The sequence below is a fragment of the Ricinus communis genome, chromosome 6 (genome assembly GCF_019578655.1).
Source record: "Ricinus communis isolate WT05 ecotype wild-type chromosome 6, ASM1957865v1, whole genome shotgun sequence".
Taxonomy (NCBI): Eukaryota; Viridiplantae; Streptophyta; class Magnoliopsida; order Malpighiales; family Euphorbiaceae; genus Ricinus; species Ricinus communis.
This window is the reverse complement of record NC_063261.1, coordinates 27,084,463-27,108,448: the sequence shown is the minus strand read 5'-3', so window position 1 is coordinate 27,108,448 and position 23,986 is coordinate 27,084,463. Positions and strand designations below refer to the sequence as shown.

Here is a 23,986-nt window from a genome sequence, read left to right as displayed (position 1 = left end):
GAATTCATGAGAGCATTCTTCAATCACTCTACGCTTAAATTATGTGCATGATGACTTGATCGGGTTAAAACAAAACTCTTAACACATATATCTAATTGATATTAGATTTTTTTTTTAATTTTTTTTGGTTAATACCAAGAAAAAAAATATATTCCTCAAAAAACATAACATATAAAAGACAATCTACAGTAACAGAAAACAAGGAAATAAAAACTCATAACAAGTTTTCAGAATTCCTCGTAACAATTGTAAAAGTCTCAACATCAACATTATTACGAAACTTCATTAAAATAACATTCCTGACTTGTTTACAAACAATTTTATGCGAATACGACTTAGTTCAAAAATTTATAATTTTAGATATTAAAAAATCGGCGATAAATATAATAATTTTGATAAATTACATGCATTACAATATATATAATAAAAATAATATTTTTTGAACTTTGATTTCTATTGATATGTTTAGGTTTTGATAGTAAATCGAAGTTTATAAATTTTAAAATAAAAAAATAAAAATAAAAATAACAATACAAACATAAATAAGAAAATAAAATCGAGTTCAGACTAATCTTGTTATCGTTACATATTCTCTAAATTTGGTGATAAAGGTTACTCTAAATTTGTTAAAAAGACCTTGATTTAGATGAGAAAGATTAGTAAGTACAAAACAGATTTCAGGATTCTTCTTTTTCTTTTCTTTTCATTTATATTGTCAGGAAAAGTACAACAGAAATAGTGAAGGTGAGAGTCCTTTTTATGTATCTGCTAAGGCATATTGAAAGGAATGACTCAGTGCAGTTCGACAGTTTTCGCAGTCATTTTGCACGTACAATGGCAGCTATGTAACAATGCTTGGGCTTATTGCGGTGGCCGGGTTGATATCTCCGCAGCAGGAGATCGTGGTCGGTGGCAAATGGGAGGCCGATCCCTGAGGAAAAGAACTTTGAGGCCCATCACAGTTGCAGAAAGAGCAATTCTTCGAAGTTTAGACAGTAAACCTTTTCCTTGGCATTTCCTACAAAACCATCTAATAATCCTTCTCCACTCATTACAATAATGATTGAAACCACAAGCTTGTAATACAGATGTTCAAGTAACACTTGTAACTGAACACTTAAAAAATAAATGATCAATAGTCTCCCTTTCACTACCACATAAACTGCATGAGTCACTAGAAATGATTTCCCATCTATGCAATTTACTCTTGGTTCTAATTTGGAATGTGTCCAGGCCCCTACACAAACATTGCCCAGAACTCCCTGACACCACGAATCTCAACTGCTCCTAAGCGCTACTTGAAGAACTGACCATTTCCAGCACCTTTTCACTTAATTGATTCCACTTGATTAGCTAGCACCACATAATTTTGCATCATAAATTCCAAGCTTAGCATTATTTCATCAACAGGATCAGGGAGATGCCAATTGCCATTTCTCCAAACATCTCTAATTCTAGCTTTTTTAGGAACTCCTGAATCAGAAATCACTACTGTCGCAGATTTATCCTACATAGAAATTCCGGCAAATTTTTAATCGCAAGGCAGCTGGAACTTCATGGCCAGCTTGACACTTAGTTGCCCGTCGTATTTACTCATGTGTATAATACTGAACAGAAAAAAATTAAAAGTTTGGTACCAATCGAATATATATGTCATAGTTTTATACTACAAACTTTCGATTTTTACCACTACTGTAATAATCTATCAATTTTTTTTTTTTTAAATTATACAACAATTGATTTAATAAAATTTCAAGAGATAGTCAATTGCACAAATCAATAGAATGCCTTTGAAACATACTTTAGTAATATGCCAAAGAAATCAATCTTTCCAAAACCCATCGATAATTGAGTCACTTAAATACTAAAAAATCTCAATTAACATATCAATAAAAAGCTAACAAGAACATCAATTGTTATATATCTAACTCATCTATTGCATATCGATGGGTTAATTGAGTTATGAAGGACAGTCAGTCATGATCGTGGATTATCAAATTCGACAACTTTGCTTTTGAGTTTTACCGATGGTTAAGGTCTTGTGGTTGAATTATTTTATCGAGGGAAGTCCTCGGGAAGCCGACCTGGAGATGAGATGTTCTTACTCTCATTAGTTTCAGTCTTAGTGTGAGGCTTTTTTCTTTTAAAATTCAAGGATGAATTTTCTTAAGGGAGAGAATGTAATACCCAAATTTTTTTATAATAATAATAAAATTAATAATAACTAATACCGAATTTTTATTTAATTTAATTTTACTTTATTTTAATTAATTTAATTGGAATGAATTGCCTTTATGACTTTCTTTAGCCCATTGAAAATTAAATATCAAAATAACATATATTATAACTTTATTTTTATTCTAGAGTATTAAAAATTAAAAAGGTTATAATTTTGATATTACTATCAAATTAAAAATAAAGAATGGAAATGGAAATAAAAATAACTGTGAAGAAGATGAGGAGATAATAATTTTTTTTTAATTATACAGTTTTGAGAGGAGAAATCTTTATACAGAAATGGAGAGCATGAATTAAAGAAAAAAAGAAATAAAGGAAAAAAGAAATAATAACTTGGTGGTGGTGGATCAATGACGAATAGAAGAATGAATAAAGAGACTAAGTGTTAATGGCTGAAATATGGCAGATGGTGAATTGTTTAGAAAATAAAAGAATAAAAAAAAGAGACAGAAAATAGTATTAATTTTGATTTTTATTAATCTTTTAATTTTTAATATTTTAGTAAAATATTGTAGGGCTAAATGTCATATTACTATTGGGTATGAATTATAGTGGGTTCAGTATTAATGGAGGAACAACGCTAGTAATTTGTATTTAATTGAAATCTTTTAAAAATATTAAAAATAAAATTGAGATAAAATCATATATGAAGATATAAATATATTTTTTTCAAATTATTTAAGGAATTTTTTTATCTTTTGCCAAAGAAATTAGTCAATAAACAACTAGTTAAGATTAATTAATTTATTTATCTATTTAGGAAATAGCCAATTATTTTAATCATGCAGTAAGGTTAAAAGGAGTTTATCTAATTATGAAAAATACTCGCAGTACCTTGATACTCCGGGTGCCCTAAAGAATGACCCCTCAGGTTATATTCATTCAATGTGCGTCAACTGTTGTAAGCAAATGTATATGTCAAATCAAGCTCTACTGTCATCATCTTTCATAAAAAGTGATGTTGCTGATGGTCATGGTCTTGGTGCAGACACAGTTGCTTTCAACTTTTAACTTTATCCCTAATTTTGCACATTCAGTAGCTTCGGCTGCTAAGCATTATTTAGTCTATAAATAGAAAAATCCATCTTTGCCCAAAAAAGAGAAAAGAACAGGAAAAGATACACTATATACACAGACTAGTTAAGAAGAGAAACCAAGAGAAAATGGAAGCAACAGAAATAACCTCCATTGAAGATGGACAAACCCAATGGAAACACCAAAGAGGAGGCTGGTTTTCCTTTCCCTTCATTATAGGCAATAAATATATATTATATGCTCTTTTGGTGTTACTAATATCCGATCCGATTTTTGTTTCTACTTAATTAAGACATTATAATTTTGAGCATATATTTATATATACATTGCAGGAGCTCTGACGGGGCTTTCACTGGCAGCCGGAGGCTGGAATTCAAATTTGATAGTGTTTTTGATAAGTGAGTTTAACATGAGCAGCATTGCAGCTGCTCAAGTCAATACTGTGATTCTTGGTTGCAATAGTATCTTTGCCATCGCTGGAGCTATCCTCGCCGATTCCTTCTTCGCCTCATTCTCGGTTATTACTGTTTTTTCTTTCGTCTCCTTTCTGGTGATTCTCTAAGATCTATAAACTTGGTTTTGCAATATGAGGTTACTATTATTAAAGTTTCTAATTTTGATCCGTAGGGTGAAACTTTTTTTTAAAAATTTTATTTATATTGGTGCATGTTTTTAACCTATACATTAGATTTTTTACATATATTTATTAGTTTTAAACAATAAAATATATGTCAATCATTCAATATTAAAATGTAAAACATTTATACATATATATCACTCTCCTATTAATTATAGTGTAAATACTAAATTTATGTAAGAATCTTCCGACCTCTAAACTTCTCGATTTCAATATCACAAAATTTTCTATAGTGATTAATGATACCCACTAATAGAAAATTAACATGACAGCTAATCTGCAACTTTTTATTAAAAAAATTCATATCATTTAAGTACGACACATCAATAATACTTATTCTCGCTCTTTTATCTCTCATTTTTTCTTTTCTTTACCTCTTTTCTAAAAATTTAATCTAAAAGCAACCAAAACCCAGAAAAAATAAATCTTATAATACCAAATACGCCATCACCGTAGTCACCAATCATCTAATCTCACTGCCACAAGTTGAGCAGCATATTAAGTATGGTAGGAGAAGCATAAGAAGAACCAACATGTAGAAACCCATGTGTAAAAAAAAAAAAAGAAAAAAGAAAAAAGACTCATCTCCTCTGAAGAATAATACATCTCCACCAAAGAACATCACCAAAGATCTGTAAAAGTCCATCTCCACAAAAATAAAACTCCATTTCAAGAATCCATATCTTACCTGTAGAAATAGATTTAAAAAACCTCACTTACTAAAGAGTAACCATAAACGATAGAAATAGAAAAAGGAAGGAAGGGAGACTTAATAAGAAAGGTAACAACGAAGACAACCACAACAGGAGGGCAAAAATGATTGCAAAATCAGTAGTAATGCAAGTCGGAGCAACAGCGGAAGTAGCCATCTCCACCAATGAGAGACGGCGACATAGACCTTGCCCAGGAGAGGAAAGATATTTTTGTTTCTGTTCTTAACGTTAGGTTTGATTTTATTTTATTTTATTTTTTTGTGTTTATTTAATAACAAAGTGAAAGAAAAATCACAATAAAGAGAGATAAAAAATTAAATTAGAGAATAAATAAAAAAATAAAATATTAGGATACAAAATAATTTAAATCTTTTAAGAAAAGGTTTGACATATAAACTGCAACATCAATTTTTCTAATAAAAAATTATAGTAGGAGAATTTTAAAAAAAGTATTGATACGTGAAATGTCATATTAATTTTTTTTGGTAAGGACGAAATAAAATTGTAATAAAAAAATTTATAGTATTAACATAAAAAAATTAATAGATTTAGTGTTATAAAATAGAATTTAAATTTTTTTATGATACTAACCCTAATTTTAGAAACAATGAGGTTAATTTAGCTAATATGCCCTTGCAATTTAAAATTTAAACATTTTAAATTTTTTAATCAATTCTTTGCTTTCAGCTATAGATTCAGGAGCATGATATACTTTTTTTATTATTGTTATCTTTTAACGAAAACCCCAATTTAGTTAATCTTGACCCCTAGTGGTAGATTATGTGAGAAAAGAAAAAAAAAAAAAAAAAGAAGAAGAAGAAAAGCTGCAACATTGACCAAAAAGTGCTTTTAGCGTCCGAGTGCATTTGACTGGTACAATGTGTATAAATTATTTTAAGCACGTGATGGCTTATTCTAAATTCCACAACTCACTATATGTATAAGCTTTTTTCTTTTTTAATTTAATTAATGTTATTTATCACACGTGTTATGTATATAAATTATTATTAAAGAAAATATAATAAATTTATTAAATTAATATATAATATAATAGTAACTAATTACTAGTACAATATAATAATAATAATAATAATAATAATAATAAATATATAAATTAATATATCAATCAAATAAAAATTAAAAATATTACATATTTTTACTCAGATTTCTTATTTTTAATTTTTATAAAAATTTATATTAAATTATTTAAATATAATCATATATATTGTGTGATATATTCATCAATTTCTTATAGGATTAGGAATGAATATAGGATCATATGACAGAGTTAGAATTGAATTAGATTAATTATTAATTAATTCTATTAGAATAAAAAAATTAATCACTAATTAATACTATTAGGATTAGAAAATTAAATTAATTATGTATATAATTAGAATAAGATAAGATAAGTAATTAGTAATTAATTATAAATGTATTTTAGTCAATTCAAGAATTTCTTTCTTTGTGCTTTTGTATATATATTATAAATACTGATAAATATACAAATTTTACACTCTAAATTAGTGAGTATTCAAATGTGTTCTTTATAGAAACTAAAAGAAGTATACTTTTCCATAATGCAATTACTATTTAATGTACATATGTGCATCTATGTGCGAGCAAATATTTATGCTTAGTACTGTTTTCGTGACTAAATTCATACTGCAATGTAATGTCCAGGGTATGATCATGTTAACTCTAACATCAACAATCCATTCCTGGAAATCTCCACAATGTGCAATTGGTTCTCAAGCATGTGAGATCCCATCAAAACATCAATATGGAGTCCTTTATCTAGCCTTAGCACTAGCTTCAGTAGGACTCGGAGGCACACGCTTTACAATTGCAAGTATGGGAGTAGATCAGTTTGATAAGCCAAATGATCAAGCAACTTTCTTCAATTGGTATTTCATAACTTTATACTTTACCAGTGTCATAAGTTCCACTGTTATCATCTACATTTTGGACAACGTGAGTTGGGATTCAGGTTTTGGGATTTGTGCCATTGCTAATGCCATGGGTTTGATCCTGTTTTTTGTGGAAACTACTTCTATCGACCAAGTAACCCCAAGGCAAGTCCTTTTACGAGCATTGCTCATGTTGTGGTTGCCGCAATTCGGGAAAGGAAGACATTGTCATCAGGAAATTCTCAGGGTCAGGATTATTATCATGGAGACAGTGTGCTGCAAGTTAGCACTCCAACAAAAAGTTTCAGGTATGTACGAATATGATACAAAGATGATCATTGTAACATCCATATATACCAAAGCACTGTGTTATAATTTTGTTGAAAATATATTATTGGAAGTGCATATTTTAATATGAAAGCCATATATTAGTTAGGATAATCAGTAATTTGGGGTGGTGACTAAAGGAAAAAAAAGTTTTGACTGAAGGATTTTTCTTTGCTATAATTGGAGTGTTTATTTAAAGTTAAACCCTTAGTTGATGCTTAACAAATAAACAAGCAAATCTTTGGGTCAAACAATGATTTGGGGAACGTTGCTGATATTATGGTTATTTTTTGCTACAAATTTTAGGAATATAAGCAAGTAAGAGATGAAAATTTTTAGATAGACTTATCATGTCATTTATATATAAGATTAATTTTATAATGACATGTGACATTATCTATTAGTTTTTGCATTTATATTAGTTGTCTGTTAATTATTGGTAGTTGATAATAATAATAAATTAACTAATACAAATGTCATTTAATAAATAATACCACATGCTAACATTTAATTTAATTTGTTTACGGATATTTGCTCAAATCATTCTTTGATGATCTGATTGATTTGATGAAGAAAAATGAGAGCTTGATGACATTCTCTACATTTAGGTTCAAGTACTGTGGAATACAACAAAATTGTTAAGGATTAGGGAATTAAGGAACGATTTATGTTGTATAAAATTAAGGAATGATTTCTATTATAGAGAATTAGGGATTTTGCAAATTAAAGAAATTAGGAATTTTAATTCTCTAGCAGTAATGTTAGATATGAGTTAGTGTTAACAAGTTGACTTTTGTTAGTTGTAGGTTTAGGGCGGTTAGATTTAGGTTAGGTTAAAATTAAAGTTGATCAGTAAAGATAAAAGGAAGATGATTAGAATAATGATTATAACGAATGTCATTCAATAAATGGATTACTAGTACACAATACCTTTTTGTTTCACTCTTCCACTGTATAGGGGCGGTTACGACCATTATACAATCCAAATTAAAGTTAAGTGACTTTCATAAAATAATTTAAAATTAAGTGACTAAATTGAAACTAAGTACATAGTTAGATGACAACTAGTATAATTATCCCGATTTTTGTTGTTATTGCCTTTCTTTTAGCTATTTCATTTAAAAGTAGACTTGAAATGTTAAATGTAAGTTGAGTATTTAGATGGAGCTTCAGTAAATATAAAGAATCTTGTGACAACCCTCAATACGGATGATGATATATTTTTAGAATAGGCAAGTATTTTTCGTTTTCATAATTCTTTTCTTACTAATTGAAGACATCAAAACTAGATTTCATCTAAAACAATCATGGTTGGATTCAATAGCTGTGATTATATTCTTTACTTAACATGTTAAGTTTACGCCAGTTGATAGTATATGGAATGAAGAGTTAAAATTGACACCTTTTTAGAAATTTTAGAAATATAAAATTATAAGTCTTTTGAATGCAGATTTCTGAATGGCGCGGCAATAAGATCACAAGATGATGGTCAATCAGAATGTTCACAAGCAATATCATGGAAGCAATGTACTCCGGAGGAAGTAGAAGATCTGAAAACCCTATCAAAATCTTACCACTATGGTCTACTAGCATTTTCTTGAGTACAACTATTGCTATGTTTAGCAGTTTAGTAATCCTCCAAGCTCTTACAATGGACAGGAACCTAGGACCAACCTTCAAAATCCCAGCTGGGTCTTTCCTAGTATTTAATCTAGTAGCCACAATCATAACAATATTTATCATTGATCGTTGCATATTACCCATATGGCAAAATCTGACCCATCAATCCTTGACTCCTCTCCAATGTCTAGGAATCGGCCATGTCATTAATATCATCGCTATGGTGGGCTCTGCACTAATTGAGAGAAGGAGGCTTCAAATTGTACGGATCCATCACCTCATGAGCAAACCCAGTTCAGTGGTGCCCATGTCAGGTCTGTGGCTTTTGTGCCACTAATAGTATTAGGGGTTGGCGAGGCTTTTCACTTTCCAGGACAACTAGCATTTTATTATCAAGAATTCCCAAGATCTCTAAGAAGTACTTCTACTGCTATGACCTCATTGATAATTGGGATGGGATTTTATCTAAGCACGGCTCTCACTGACTTGGTACATCGGTCGACAAGATGGTTACCTGATAATCTTAACGACGGAAGCTTAGATAATGTATACTGGATGCTGGCAGTGATAGGAGTGGTGAACTTTGCATACTCTCTAATCTGTGCTAAGTTGTTCAAGTATCAGAATGTTGAAAACCTTGATGATGAGGCTTCAGGACCTGTTCTGTAAGTATTCATGTAATTTAAGATGGATTGAGTTAATGACTTTTTAGTTAATTGTTATTATTTGTATTCATTTCAGAAGATTTGCGGAAGAAAGAAATCAATGTTTCTCCTATAACTTGAGAAAGATGAGAAAGCGAAACTACCAACTATAATTCTTCACGTGTGTCTTGTTTGTTTGTTCCCATTTTACTGTGCCACCTACTATGTTATGGTGATGTAATTATGTTGAAGAATGCATCTTACACTTTATGGTTTGAAGTTTCTAGATCTGCATGCGAGGAAGTTTCTAGATCTGCATGCATGTAATTATGTTGAAGAATCCCTTGTCTTGTCTTGGAATTGATTTGGTTAAAATTTATGATTTTAGATCTGCATTATTGATGAATGAGGTTCAAGTGTTTGATAAAATGTAAATGGTTGTGAGAATTTACAGGAAGAGCAGAAAAAGAAAATATAGAAATAGTGATCATGAGATGGCAGTGTGAATTAGTGAAGGAAGGTGAAGACAAGTGTACAAAATGATTTACTAATAGTTTTGAGGTCTGTAATCTTATGATTCTTTTCTATAAAGTTGGTGTGGTGCTTGCTTTTTGTAATATTTCCTTTCTTGTGATATTAATAGGTTGATAGTAAAGGTGATGCCACTTTTTTTTTTTTTTTATTATAATTATATTTAGGAATGACAAAGAATAGGCTATTTGCTCTTTAAAGATGTCCCGAGCTCAAATCTAATTAAAATACACGTATCTAAAATCCATTTAAAAAATTATATTTATTATCCGAACTCGTTCGAAAACTGAATAGAAATCCTCGCATGCTACCCAAATCCGATTAAAGCTCATTTACATTAAATAATTATTAAATATATTTATAAACATTTAAATGGGTAGTGGATACCCTACCTATTTTTATAAACATCTAGGTAAATTAATAGGTACCCGTTTACCGAATCCATTTATAAAAATAAATTCTAAAATATATAAATGTAAATAAAAAAATAAAAAATCTAAATTAATCAAATCTAAATATTCAATATATTAATAAAATGAAAACATAAATAAAATATAAAAATAATATTCTAAATAATAAAAAATATAATATAATATAATAAATTTTAATATAATCGGATTCGGGTAACGGGTATTAGCGGGTTCAAATCTGAATCCAATACGGATAATAAAATTAAATTTCAAACCCGTTTCAAACCTGTTTATTATTATCTAAATCCATTCTATTAGGGTTCAGTCAGATCGGAATCCGAAAATATCCGTCCGACTGTCATCTCTACTCATGGCCATCTTCAAGTGAAGACTTACAACATGTATATACTGCACTATTTTAGATTTTAACATGACTATATTAGAACTATCTAACCCTTGTAATTTTTTTATTCTAAAGATTTTTCAAAACAATTGCTATTTTATATGTAACACTCATAATAATTCTTGAATTGTGAAAAGTTCTATTGTAATTCTTGACTTAGTGAGTATATTTTCAATTAATAAAGATTTTTATTATAAAGTTTATATGTTTTAAATAAATTTGTTGGTGTGATTTAAAAATATAAAATTTATAAAGCCACAATGTTAAAAAATGATTAAAGTGTCAATTTACCTTTTGAATTTGGAATCAATGGACAATTAGCTCATATTTTAATTTTATGATCAATTTATTCAACGACTTGGTAAAAGTAGTCAGTTCAATCCAATCAAAATATTTAACCAGTAAAAAAGTTCAATTTGGTCATTGAACTTTATACTAAATATCAAATTTTATAAAAATAATTTTCTATTAAGTTATAATAAAATTATTTAATTTTAACGTGATTTATTCTTATTATTTTAATAAAAATAATTAAATAGTGTTTTAAATAAAATAAACTAAAATAATATTACTAGATTCATATAAAACTATGCTTTTATTTTATTTAAAATTGTCAAAACTTATTTAAAATATTTTTAAATTTTTTATATAAATTGTATGTATATCATAGATTATCATAATTGATAGTTATAAAATCAAAAATATTATCAAAAATTTACATATTTAAAATAAAAAATAAAATCATATATCACATAAAATTCATGATTTATATAAATACAATATAAAATAATACCACGTATATTTTAACTCCAATAAGAATTTAAAGGATTGCAACTGTTAGTTGAAGTTAAACTAACATTCTTTGAAACTAGCTAAACTAGCATATCTTAAATTTAACACGGTATTATTTTATATTTTTAAATAACTCATAATTTTCATGTGATACACAATTCTAATTTTAGTTTTAAATATTTAAAATTTTTGATAATATATGTAACTAATAGTTATCAATTATGATAACTTAATATTGTTATAAAATATAAATTAATATTATATTAATTATATAAATTTTGGCAATATTAGATAAAATAATTTTATAACTATTAAGTTATATTTATATAATTTAATAGTTGAACAACTAACCTACCAGTTAAATAAATAACTCAGTATTTCAGTATTCATGTGAAGATTTAGGATCGAGTCAAATACTTAAATATAATTAAATTATTATTTCTATTAGAAATTAAGATTATATATTCCAAAATATAATATTTTGTATAATTTTGATAATATTATTTAATTTTAAAATCTTAATTAAAAATATTATGTAATTATTTTGTTAAATAATATGAGTAAATTATGTTAAAATTAAATAATATTAATTTAACACAATAAAAATCTATTTTTATATAATTTGACATTTAGTATGAAATTCAATCACCAAATCGAGTTTTTGGTATTGGGTAAGTCCTTTGATTGGATTGAATTGATAATTTTTGCCAACTGGTAGGGTAAATTGATAAAAGATTTAGAATCTGAGTTAATTGCCCATTCGGTCCAAGTTTAAGGGGCAAATTGACATTTTAGCCTTAAAAAGACAATGCAAATAATGACAACATTTATTTTAAATTAAAGAATTAGGAAATAATTAAAAATATCTTAAATATTTTAGATACTAGTTAAAAAAATAATTATAATTATTTTTTAAAAAATGCAATCTAATAATATTTATTAATTAAATTATATTAGAATAAACATCAAAATAGTATAAAACAAAAATAATAAATTAAGTTCTTTAAAATAAAAATGCATACAAATAAATACAATTAGATACCATATATATATTAAATATATATCAATTAGATACTAAAATATATGAACTATATTCTAACTATATACCAAAATGCTTAAATATGCCATACATTTATAATTATATACTTAACATATGCTTTTACTATGCAATTTTTCTAAAAAAATTATTTAAAATATAATTGATAAATATGTAAAATAAATCATATACCAGTTATATACTATAAAAATATACGAAACATATACACAAATTTATAAAATATATATAATTTACTGTAATTTTTGCTTGTATTTTTCTAAAAATATAAATATGATAAGTATGTTATATATAAGGAATATATATTAAAATAAATTGAATGTAATACCATTATATTGAATAAACACTGGTATTATATTCATTACTATTGGAGAAAAAAATTTAAAATTAAAATATATTAATCAAATTTAAATTTGAATTAAAAAATACTAAACATATACTTAATCTTTCCTTAATAATAACTTTATTTCTAAATAAGATAAGTGCAGATAAAAGCAGGCAAGAGGGGCCACTTCCCTTGCTAATTATTTTTCATTCACCCCTATAAGTTTTTTCTTAATATTTTTTAAGGTCATTAACTTGCTAACAAATAGTCCGAAAAATGAGATAATAATATAAATAATCACTAAATTTTATATTTAGTTTTATTTTAATCATAAAATTCTAATTTGTTCCGTTTTAATTATTTAATTTTAACTATATTTCAATTAAGTCATTTCGTAAATAAAAAAATTGATAATGTGGAATAAATAGTCAATAAGAAAAAATAACTAAAAAATATAGCATGTCAGTTCTTTATTAGTAAAGTGATTAAATTATAACTAAAATTAAAATTTTGTAACCAAAATGAAATAAATTAAAAGTTAGTTATTATTTATATTATTATCTCCAAATAGTAATTAGATAAGTATGTTTAGTTTTGTTCAAAGATTAATATATATTTTAATTATTTTACACTATAATATTGAATAATCAAATATATATTCAATTATATTTATATGAATTAGTTATTTAAAGGTTGGATATATAAATAAAAATGAGTACTTTTTAAGTAGATATTTCCTTTGATTTTATTATATACTTATATACTTCTATTCTCTTACAAGGGCATAGTTGAGTAAGTCAACTTTAAAAAAATCCTTGTAATTGATTATACATATCTGTATGCTTTTGATGGAGAGAATCCCATATTATTTAAAATATACTCTTTTTTTTATCTAAGAAGTGAATTCTTTAATCTCTTAAAACTTATAAAGCAGGTGAGATAAGTTGAATTATATTAAGTATTTGTTTTTTATTTTCTTTTTGACCCAAATTGTTGGATATTTTCTTTAATCCAGATTTTCTTACTTTGAATCCTAAAAGGAAATAAATAGTTTACCAAAATTCAATTATGTTTTCCTTTTATAAAACCATCCACAGCCACGCAAGAATTTCTTGAACAAAAGGATACCAACAACATAGATTTTGCTACTTTATATAATATGATGACTCAATATTTAATCCAACAAACCAGACTCTAATAACCATTAAAACAAAACATAAAGTACCTTAAATTAATCCAACAAACCAGACTCTAATAATCATTAAACAAAACATAAAGTACCTTAATTTAAATGACACTAAGACTTCACTAAATTATTACTCCAAAATAATTAACTTTAGTTTATCACGATGCTTCCCCCTGCAGGCGAAGTTGGCTGTGATGGTGATGCTGACTGTGGTGGTGACAATGGAGACAGAAACCTAGGGTTTTTCCTGATATATTTTCGAGCCCAAACATGCTTGCCATTAATGGAGAACTTTGCCTTGCTCTTGCCCTCAAGAACAACTTCTATAAGAGTAGGGGAGCGAACAATAAGGCGTGCATACAGTGGCTGATGGTCTCCGACCAACACTTCTTGCATATAAATTGTTTCAATACAATCCCCATATTTTCTGTTATTATCATAAGACAATCATTGCAAAAATATTAATTTCTTTTTGGTGAAAAAATAAAACCAAGAGAATTTTAAAATTAAACATATATAAATAAAAGCATAAAATGATAAGGTCTAAATTCGGCGTATCACTTTCATATACTAAAAAAACATCATAGATAATCTAAGCAGATAGATAATTATTATTGTAAAATAAAAATACCCTGTCGTCATCTCTTCATAGAAGGTAAATCTCACATAAAATACACATGTAAGAATACCTTAAATGACTTTAAACACATACCATTTTAGACTTGTTTAAGACTAAATTAATAAAAAGAGAAATCCTTATAATCTAAACATAATCTAAATCAACAGATACATAGTTATTGTTTGAAATAAATATATTTTGTCGTTATCGGTTTAAAAAATAGTAAATCGCACATCAAATAAATATGAGAAATCCTTAAGTGCCTTTTTGGATTTTTAAAAAATAAAAACAAAAAAAGAGAGAAATTATTTGGTGTATAGAGAGAACCTTGTGAAGAATTCTTTGACTTCACTCTCAGAAATAGGGTACCCTTTAGAGAATGTCAAGAAAATGGTCCTATCATCCACAGCCATATTGATATTATCCTTCTCTTCCTCGGTTGGACAAATTTGTAAATGGCTAAACATATCTCCAGTCTGATTGTTCAAGACCTGTCTCTGAACAGAAAGATCATAAGGATCAGAACCATGCAAAAGATTACCTGAATACCCTCCTCCACTCATGAATTGAGAACTCCCAAATTGATGACCTCCACTCATGAATTGAGAACCCCCAAATTGATGACCTCCACTCATGAATTGAGAACTCCCCGGTTGATAATCATATAGCACAGGCAACACAGCAGGATTAATCATTGGACCATAAAAGTAAACGGGTTTGGTCGTTTCTTGTCTATTCCTTCCTTCATGTGCAACAATAGCAGCACTCTTGAACTTCTCTGCTTGTTTCACAATATCTTCAAAAGCTCTTAAACAAACTTCAGCAACAATCTTAGAAACAGCACGAAGAATAGTTAGTCTATTTTCATGAAAAAACTGAAGAGAAATACCAGTTTTGGAAACACAATGGATCAACGGAATATTATCATGAGTACTAGAATTATCTGGATAGAAATGAAACTGGTCACTTTCAATACAATTCAAGCAAATAACAGCCTCGTCAGCTATTGAATTGATAAGGGTATCAGGCAGTAATAACATCTTGCTTACGAAATCATTTACATGGCCCGACCTTTCTAGCCATAGAAACAAGGCCATAACTTGCATGGATTGTGCAGGGTCACGATCAAGACTAAAAAGAAGCCTTGTGTAAAGGAGACGGTCTATGTTGTGAAAAGCGTTGAAGTGTTCTTGGCTTACTGTAGGTGCTGAAAGGGGATTTGAGGAAGAGAAGGCAGAATAAAGAGATGCCATGGTTTTTTCGGAAAATGAGAAATTAAGAGAAAATGGTGATAGGAAGAAAGTTGGGTTTTCTGTTGCGTTTTTATAGAAGTGAAAGGGTGGATTTTATAGGGTTTTGAGATGTGACTTTTGGTAATGAAAAGGTGTGTATTTGAAGAGGTGTCACTCATTTTTGTTGCAGAAATGGAATGTATGGTTTAGTTACTTTATTAGGGTTTTAACACTTAAAAAAGATATGCTGGTTTCCGGTTGGAGATGATTATGGTTCGATACATATTATCTTTGTTTTTTGAAAAAGACAAAAAGAAATTGGCAAGAAATTAGGATGAATGTGGAGTGCCATAGCTTATAATGATATAATTTTTTTAAATATTTTTATCAAAATTTATAAATTATATAATAAAGTAAAACTTTTTTATGTAAATTAATAAAAGATATCTTTATGTAAATTTAATTTAAATTTTATTGGTTTTTTTCAATAAATACATAAAAGTATTAAAAGAAAATCAAACTAGAATTTACCAAAAAAGAGATATATCTTTAAATATCATCTATCTAAAATATAAAAATAAACATTTTGTAAGTATAGCAAATTTTATTATCCAATACTTAGATTTCAAAATTATTAAAAAGAAAAATCGAAACTTGATGTACTAATTTAACATTTATTATATTAAAAGTATTATTTAACTCTTATAATTATCAATGGACAAATTTAATTTAATAAATCTTTAAATAGAATTGTCATATAAGGTATGTATATCTATATATGGATTTTAGTTAGTTTTGGATTGCTGTTTCTAACTATGTATAAAAAATTATCTATTTTCGGTCAACAAATTTAATATATTAAAACTATATAAAGTATAATTATTTATTTTGATTTTTATGTACGTATTTATATAATAAAAATTTATTCATCGATAAAAAATAAATAAAATTTAATATAAATTTAATATTTGATTGCTTAAATTAAAATAAATAGTTTTAGAAGTTAGAAGAGTTTGTTTGATTGCCGAAAATTTAAAGGCATAATTTTTTTCATTCCATTACTATTTTTACTAAAAATATCTTGATTTTTCAATTAATGTAATAATTTGTATTCCAATTTTTAGAATGTGTTTGAAATTGCGGTTCAATGTTCAAAAAGTAGATTTAAAAATATTTTGATCTAATATTTTTTAAAATTATTTATAAATCGTTTTTTCTCAAACATATTTTTAGAAAAAATATATATTCATCTACATTTAAAAAAATTTATTTTTAAAATTAAAAAAACATTCAAAATATATATTAAAATTGAAATTTCTTTTTTCCAAACTCAATGTCAAACTAACTCTTTAGTCTTTTTTTTTTTTTTTTTTTACATAAACTGAAACCTACCAAATTAGGACTTAATATTCCATCAAAAGAAAAAATTAGGACTCAATATAACCAAATTAAATTGTTATAGGATTTAATCAAAAGTAATTTCACATGAAGCCCTCAATAGCAAAAAAATGCGAACTTCCTTTAAACCCCGTCATCATCAGCATCTACCCCATTTGAAATTCCAGACTGTTACTCCAAAACGACAACAACAAAAAAAAATGACGAGCAGCACTTGTGCTGCTCCATTTCTCTACCAAAACGGCGTCGTTTCGCACTCCACAAACACTCCATTAATCACCACCTTCCTCGATTCCAATCCAGGTGCATACACCACTACACGTACACACAACAATGCCTCCTCTCTCTTATTTTGGCCACAACATTTGCAAAGACTTTCAAATTCCACCACAATTCTAGTCAATTCAAATCCCCAGTTTTTTTTCAAAAACATAATACCCACCAAGCAAAATCCACTATCATCACTGCCACAAGGAGTTCTGGATTCAAAGATTAAGGCTTTAGTTAATGATTCAATGAAAAAGGTGTTGCCTTTGGCGTTGAAAGAGAGAAATGATGGAGAGGAATTAGCAATCACTGCTCTTGTTAGTGGGGATTCTGAGAAATTGAAAAAAGTTGAGAGTTTGAATAGGGAAAGTGATGTGATTGATGTGATTGATGTTTGTTTGCATATTGGAAAGCATGTTCCTCTTATGTTTGGTGTTAAAGGAAATCATGCTAATTTGGCTGTTGTTGGACGCGGTAGGGATTTTGCTGAAGCTAAATATTCTGATTGGGTAAGGTTAGTTTTGATTGATTTGGGTTTCTGAGTATAAAGAATTTGTTGATCATTTGACTTTTATGTACGATTGATTCCAAAGTTAAAATCTTTTTATCTTTTATACTTTTCTTTTTGTTGAACTACTAACTATGTTTTGATGATCATTTGGTTTTCGAGTATGACTGATTTTTGAAGTTAAAAGTTTTTTGTTTTTTATTATTTTAAGCAATGGATTATGAGGAAATTTTCTTTTTTGTCATTAGTTTATTATTAGTGTATGATGCTTTATGTGAATTTGATGTAGCGAGTTTGACTTCTATGCAGGCTAAGGAAGCCCTTGGAGAAATTGAGGCCTCCTTTAGTGACGGAGCTTTTGTTATCAGATGATGGTGATCATATACTTGAAGGTTGTGTGACGAACTTTTTTGTTGTTTGCTGCAAGGTGAGTGATGAGAACCTGAAATGTTCAAATAGCATGCTTAAAACCTACTTCAGGATGGATTAAAATCTGAATGTGCTTGTTTGTCTATTGTAGGCTTGCTATTTTATATGAATGCCAACACCTAGGATTTTTATCAGACATTTCAAATCAAACTATATCTATAGCATAATAATTCTAGGCTTTTCAAGAGATTATGTTGGCTGGTCTATGTTATGGAGTATTAGTTGATCGATATACCCTCTCTGTCACTGTTTTAAATTTATAATTTTTTTTTTTGTGGAAATTATTTTGCTGACATGTTTAGATCTTACTTGGACACATATAGCAATCCTTAATGTAGTCTATATGATTGATCGATATAAGTGTCTTAATAGTGAGCAGGAAATCTCATTCAGGAAAGGTCATTATGAACTTCATAAAGTTTAAGAGGTAGCATGCAATTTTAGACAGATTTAGGTGTTCTCTCATACAATTCTTGCAGAACGACATTATTTGTTCCCTTCCCTTGTATTTATTGTATTTATAGTTAATTTTCTAACTACCATTGGCTCTAGGTGCTTTCAGGACAGCAATGAAGTTAAGGGGGATTACTTTCACAACAACAATAGTAAATGCCCCTTTAAAGTGCAGACAGCCCCTATTCATGCTGGCATCCTTCCTGGAATTATGCGCCAATTAGTCATTGAGTATGTCTTAACTCCTTCAATACATTCACCATTCCACATTTTAGGAGCTAGATGGCAATCTAGTTATCACATTAAATTTAGTTTGCAATTGAATGTTTCTATTTTCTTATCACGGATGTTGAAGATTGGATGCAGATCAATTTGGATGAACTCATTTATTGCACCTAGTCAAAAAGTGGGAAAATGACTCGAGCGTTTCATATAATTGCCTAAACATGATTATGTCTTCATTGAATGAACATGTCTCTAATGAAGTGAGGGAAATGGAAACTTAGGGGATACTAGTTCTACTTCTGTTCTCTCACTGTTCAACATTGTCCAAGCACTATACCCAAAAAAGATGTTTGATTACTGAATATTACATTCTGGTGCAGTGTGTGCTTAAGCAAGGGAATCCCTGTTGAAGAAGTTGCACCATCATGGTCTATGCAGGAATCCTGGCAAGAGGCATTTATTACAAGTAGGCTCTTGGTTTTCTTTGACAGCCGATATTTATCTTTTTAACTAAAGACATTGATGTAAGATAGCTATAAATGAAACTGTTTTATGATTAAATTTGTGGAAATTAATGGCTGAAATCTTACATGACCAGTACCGTGAATAGTAACAGTTAAAGTTTCCACAAATAAGAAAATTTTCTTTGCCACGGCATTTGTAAACAAGTTGCCATTATGCGCTATCAGTAATTCTTTATAATTTTAGGCTTGTAGCATCAATTATTTCAAACCTTGCTTGTCGCACACAATGTTTCTAGTCAGATAGGGATTTTTGTATTACTGAAATACTTGACTAGCAATTCCATGAGTTTGGCGATAGTAATATTCAGTCATCACTTGAATAGAGTCTTGGCTTTCTGCTGAGGAAATCTTGTACTTATTGGCATTTAATTTGGAGACTCTCATTCATGTAACTCTGTGGTTTTAGTTCTCTTATTGAAGGAGGACGAGAGTTTCTGTCAATGGTTCTTTTTCTATTCTTTATTTGTGGTTGCAGAAAAGTTTAGCAGTTCCTCAAGTTTCTTTTACCCTGCAAAGCTATCTCTTAAACTTTAAGTAAAGCCCAACTTAGATATTGCCATTAGACCACCTCATCACAAAAATGATGTGAGCTGTTTTATGATTTTTCACCAGTGAAAAGAAATGCCAAATTTACATGATACTTTTGGATAAATGTTTTAACCACCTTGATTTGCTAACTATTCCTGTTCAGAAGTGTGATTAAGGCTGATTTTTCCCTGAATGTTGATATTATCTTAAGTACTGTATTTTCCCAATTGTTGATTGGAAGGAGATACTTGTTACCTTTGGTTCGGGTTTATTATTGAAATAGTTCAAAATTGCAGATAGCTTGAGGATTATGCAGCACGTGGAGAAAATTCAAGTCCCAAGTCCATGGGAATCAATGGAACAAAAAACTCTTGAGCAGGTATCTTGGCAGGAGAAGCATTTTCAGGTGAGTAAACATCTAATGGCACAAGTCAACAACTAACAGACAATCATTCCCTTTTCTTTTCTTGACTATAATATCATTTTGTATTCTTTATAGGACGGTCCTGGAATGATTACAACAATTATCCAGGTAAATGTCATTCCATGCAGTGCATTTAAATTTCTTTGACATGCAACTGGGGTACCATTGAGAAGTGAGAACTAGGGCTGAGCACGGATCGATCCAATTCAGTTATTTATAAATCACCAGTACCGTACTAAATCTCGGTTCTCTTAAAATTTAAAATACTAGTACGGTACCAAAAGTAAATGACACTACTGAATTGAACCAATTTTTCCAGTTCAATATAATTCGGTTTGGTACTGTTTTCGGTTCTAATATTTAGAGAAAACACAACTTTAAATCTTACTTTTAAATAAATGCATTAAACAAAAAACAATAGACATCGGAATGAAACTAGTATGAGAATTTGAATTAGATAGAATTGCAATCGTATTATTAAACAACTTGCTTTGCAATTTAGTCCACTTGTAAATATAATAATTTAATGTTCAAATATAAGCTATTAAAATATTTGCTATTGCTGGCATAATAATATTTTGCAGATAGCTAGCATTAAAATAAAAATTACAAACTTTATATAGTATCAAAATACAAGTCGAATTTTAAGTGTGAGAGATGCGGCAAGCTTAGGATCTGGAAATCGAGAGCTTAAGTGTGAGAGAATAAGCTTATGAATTGAGATTTGAGACATGCAATTGGCTGTTGTAGTAGATGGAGAATCAACCACTTGATCAGCTCCAGTGATCTGGATTTGTACTTTCAATAAATTAGTAATAATATAATATACATTATACAACAAAGATTTTATATATATATAAATATATAATATCATATATTAGTGATTATATAATTACTTTTTAATAGGTATTATTTATATAATATATATAATTATTAATTAATATATGTAAAAGATTCGGTTCTAGGATTTGGTCTAAATCAGTATAAAACGGCTTAGTTTTGGTATAGTTATTACTAAAAAACCAGTATGATACCGCAATATTAAAATATTTATATATATCAGTTCAGTTCGGTTATAAAATTTTTAGTTATTTCAATTTTGATACTTTTCAGTACGGTTATTCGGTTTAAGCGGGAATCACTAAGATCCATACTAAGAACTATTTGGTCTTATGACAAAAGAAGGAGATTATTGAATAATATTTCTCCCTCATTCATTTATTTTACATGTTCTTGCCCATTTACTTGTTCTTGTCCAGAAAGAGATTATGGAGAAGGCATGTGTGGAAGGGTGGCCGTTTTAGCTCTGTATAGTTGGTGAAGGGTTGCAGTTCATACCATTTCAATTGGTTAGGTAATGAAATTGCATTGCACAATATTGATCTTGGAAGAAAGACCTACGAAGGTGGTTTTATTTCACACTTACACATAAATTCTTTGCTTTTGTATGTCCCTGTGCTGGGAAGCTGTCGAAATTGCCGCCCTGCTTTCAAGGTTTCATATATTATAAGCCAAACCTGTGTGCGATAGATGACTAAATGATCATGAAAGTTGTATGTGTATCTAAGCATTAACTGTTACCAAGTGTTGCTTCCCAGAGAAATCTAATTTTGAGTTTCTTATTATAAGAATTGAACTCCACTTTTTGGCTCAATTGTTGGTGCCCTTGTTCTTTTCCATGCCTATTTCAGCTAATCTATATTCTCATGCAACAAGTAATGACTATTAAATAGTTGCAGATAGGGCAGGGACCCTATGTTCAATGTAGCAGTAGCAGCAGCTGCTGCTGCTGCTTGCTGGCCAAATTTTGAATTGGAAGTATAGAAAAGAACAAGCAACCTAAAGGCCACAGCCAAATCATTAGCTGAAAATAAAGCCAATTTGAAGGTGTAGTGAATCTGAATTGACATTTGACTTTGGATGATTAAACAAAAAACTGTTTTTGGGTTACAAATTGTTAGCAGCCATGTCTTTAGTTAATAAGTGTAGCATTGTACTTATTACTAAACTTTGCAATATTATTTGTTTATTTTCTGTATTTTTTTCATTGGTTCTTTTCTTAGTGATTTACACCCAAACTTAAATAATATTTTGAAAAAATAATATTCATAAATTAAAATAACCAAATAATAAATAATATGCAATGCAAATACAAATGCTTACGATCTAAATTATATGTTGAATATAGTATTTAGCCTAGAGATGGTGATGTACTTTTTCTTTTAGCCACTCAAACTAATGATGCAACTAAAGTTTTTTTTTTGACCAACATAGATTGAAGCAAAGTTAGTGTCTAATACAATCAACTTAAATATTTTCATAACAATTACTATTACTAAATTAATATGATGGTAGACAGATGCAGAGAGCAGATAGAACAGAGCTATCATCTTTCTCTAGAAGTAGACTTACAGAAATATATATAGAGACGATTCCTCTTCTAAATAAGTCTCCCTATATATATATATTCAATATAAGTCTATTTAAGAGATAAAACTATAAGTATCATTATCTCCACCAAATATTATCTCATAAATAACTTAATATAAATCATAATAATTATACAAAATGGCTAAAATGCCTCTTTGGGCCTTGTAATTTTCAGCCAGGCCTTGCTTATTGCAGTTCATTCATCTTAATATTGGGTCTTGACACCAACATGTTCAATTAAGCTCATTTTTTTTAGTATTTTTTACCATATTTTTCTCTTTTGGCTAATATTATTCAAAAATAGGTAATTAAGCTTAAGTGAGGTATAAACACCTATTTCTACCATATTATATATAGAAAACATATTATTAAAGCTCTACAAGACCCTAAATATCAATATATAATTTGGACCTATCAAATACCCCCACACTTAAACCTTTACTTTTCCTCAAGTAAATAGCAACTAAAAATTAACTTTTGCAAAAATCAATGAAAAACATTCATACTCAACTTTAAGATATTATTCAAAAGAATATCACTAATGCATTAATTATATCAACCTATGAACACTTGAATCATAATAATTTTCTTTAAAATATAAACTCAATCATTATTAGTCAAAAGACTCCAGCATCAAATCCTTCACACCTCCTTCACACCTATTTCACAACAAATAGCCTAACTCAACTTCAAAAGATACAACTATCATGCATAATCCAAATTATCATAACCCTGTTCAAAAAAGCAAAACCTTCATTCATAGCAAGAGATCAATAGGCATTTAGTTTTTATAACTTTTTTTCAAGCTCTTTTACTTTTATTTTTTCTTTTCTTTCTTTGCACCCTTGGATTTAAACTTTGATACTTGAGGTTTCTTTGTGTTCTTGAGATATTATGCATTTTTACGCAAATAGAAACATGAGTAATGAATATATCTAGTTACTTAACAAAATATCATGATACTTTGCATATTCATAATCTCAATTGCCTTTTTACGTGAAAATTGGCATTGGTCATGAAGATTTATGGTTACTAAGCAACTAAAATAAGCGAAGTAGAATTATTAAACTTAGAGCCTTTATTTGGCTATATCATATCTCACAAATTTATGTAAGTTAATTAAA

General features: G+C 28.5%; 2 protein-coding genes and 1 pseudogene across 2 annotated transcripts; 2 read left to right on the top strand and 1 right to left on the bottom strand.

The window, feature by feature from the left end:
• Positions 1–3,401: 3,401 nt before the first annotated feature.
• LOC8281962 lies at positions 3,402–10,505 on the top strand (annotated as a pseudogene).
• Positions 10,506–13,764: 3,259 nt separating this feature from the next.
• Positions 13,765–15,788, bottom strand: LOC8263380. The gene is made up of 2 exons (XM_002523868.3): positions 14,772–15,788; positions 13,765–14,252 (listed from the first exon to the last, which is right to left on the bottom strand). The coding sequence occupies exons 1-2, from the start codon at positions 15,695–15,697 to the stop codon at positions 13,976–13,978; spliced, it is 1,203 nt and encodes a 400-aa protein (XP_002523914.1). The 5' UTR covers positions 15,698–15,788; the 3' UTR covers positions 13,765–13,975.
• Positions 15,789–17,221: 1,433 nt separating this feature from the next.
• On the top strand, positions 17,222–22,086 carry LOC8263379. Its single transcript, XM_002523867.4, has 7 exons — positions 17,222–17,855; positions 18,159–18,276; positions 18,841–18,962; positions 19,337–19,422; positions 20,305–20,414; positions 20,508–20,540; positions 21,692–22,086. Exons 1-7 carry the CDS (start codon positions 17,275–17,277, stop codon positions 21,734–21,736), a joined length of 1,095 nt encoding a protein of 364 aa, XP_002523913.1. The 5' UTR covers positions 17,222–17,274; the 3' UTR covers positions 21,737–22,086.
• Positions 22,087–23,986: the final 1,900 nt, after the last annotated feature.

Bases quoted from the DNA above. Each gene is read 5' to 3' on its own strand.
- LOC8263380 (XM_002523868.3), bottom strand. From the start codon at position 15,697: ATGGCATCTCTTTATTCTGCCTTCTCTTCCTCAAATCCCCTTTCAGCA. The intron at 14,253-14,771 runs GTTCTCTCTATA...TGATAATAACAG, and splicing joins GTCAAAGAATTCTTCACAAG to AAAATATGGGGATTGTATTG.
- LOC8263379 (XM_002523867.4), top strand. From the start codon at position 17,275: ATGACGAGCAGCACTTGTGCTGCTCCATTTCTCTACCAAAACGGCGTC. The intron at 17,856-18,158 runs GTTAGTTTTGAT...ACTTCTATGCAG, and splicing joins AAATATTCTGATTGGGTAAG to GCTAAGGAAGCCCTTGGAGA. The intron at 18,277-18,840 runs GTGAGTGATGAG...AGGTGCTTTCAG, and splicing joins TTTTTGTTGTTTGCTGCAAG to GACAGCAATGAAGTTAAGGG.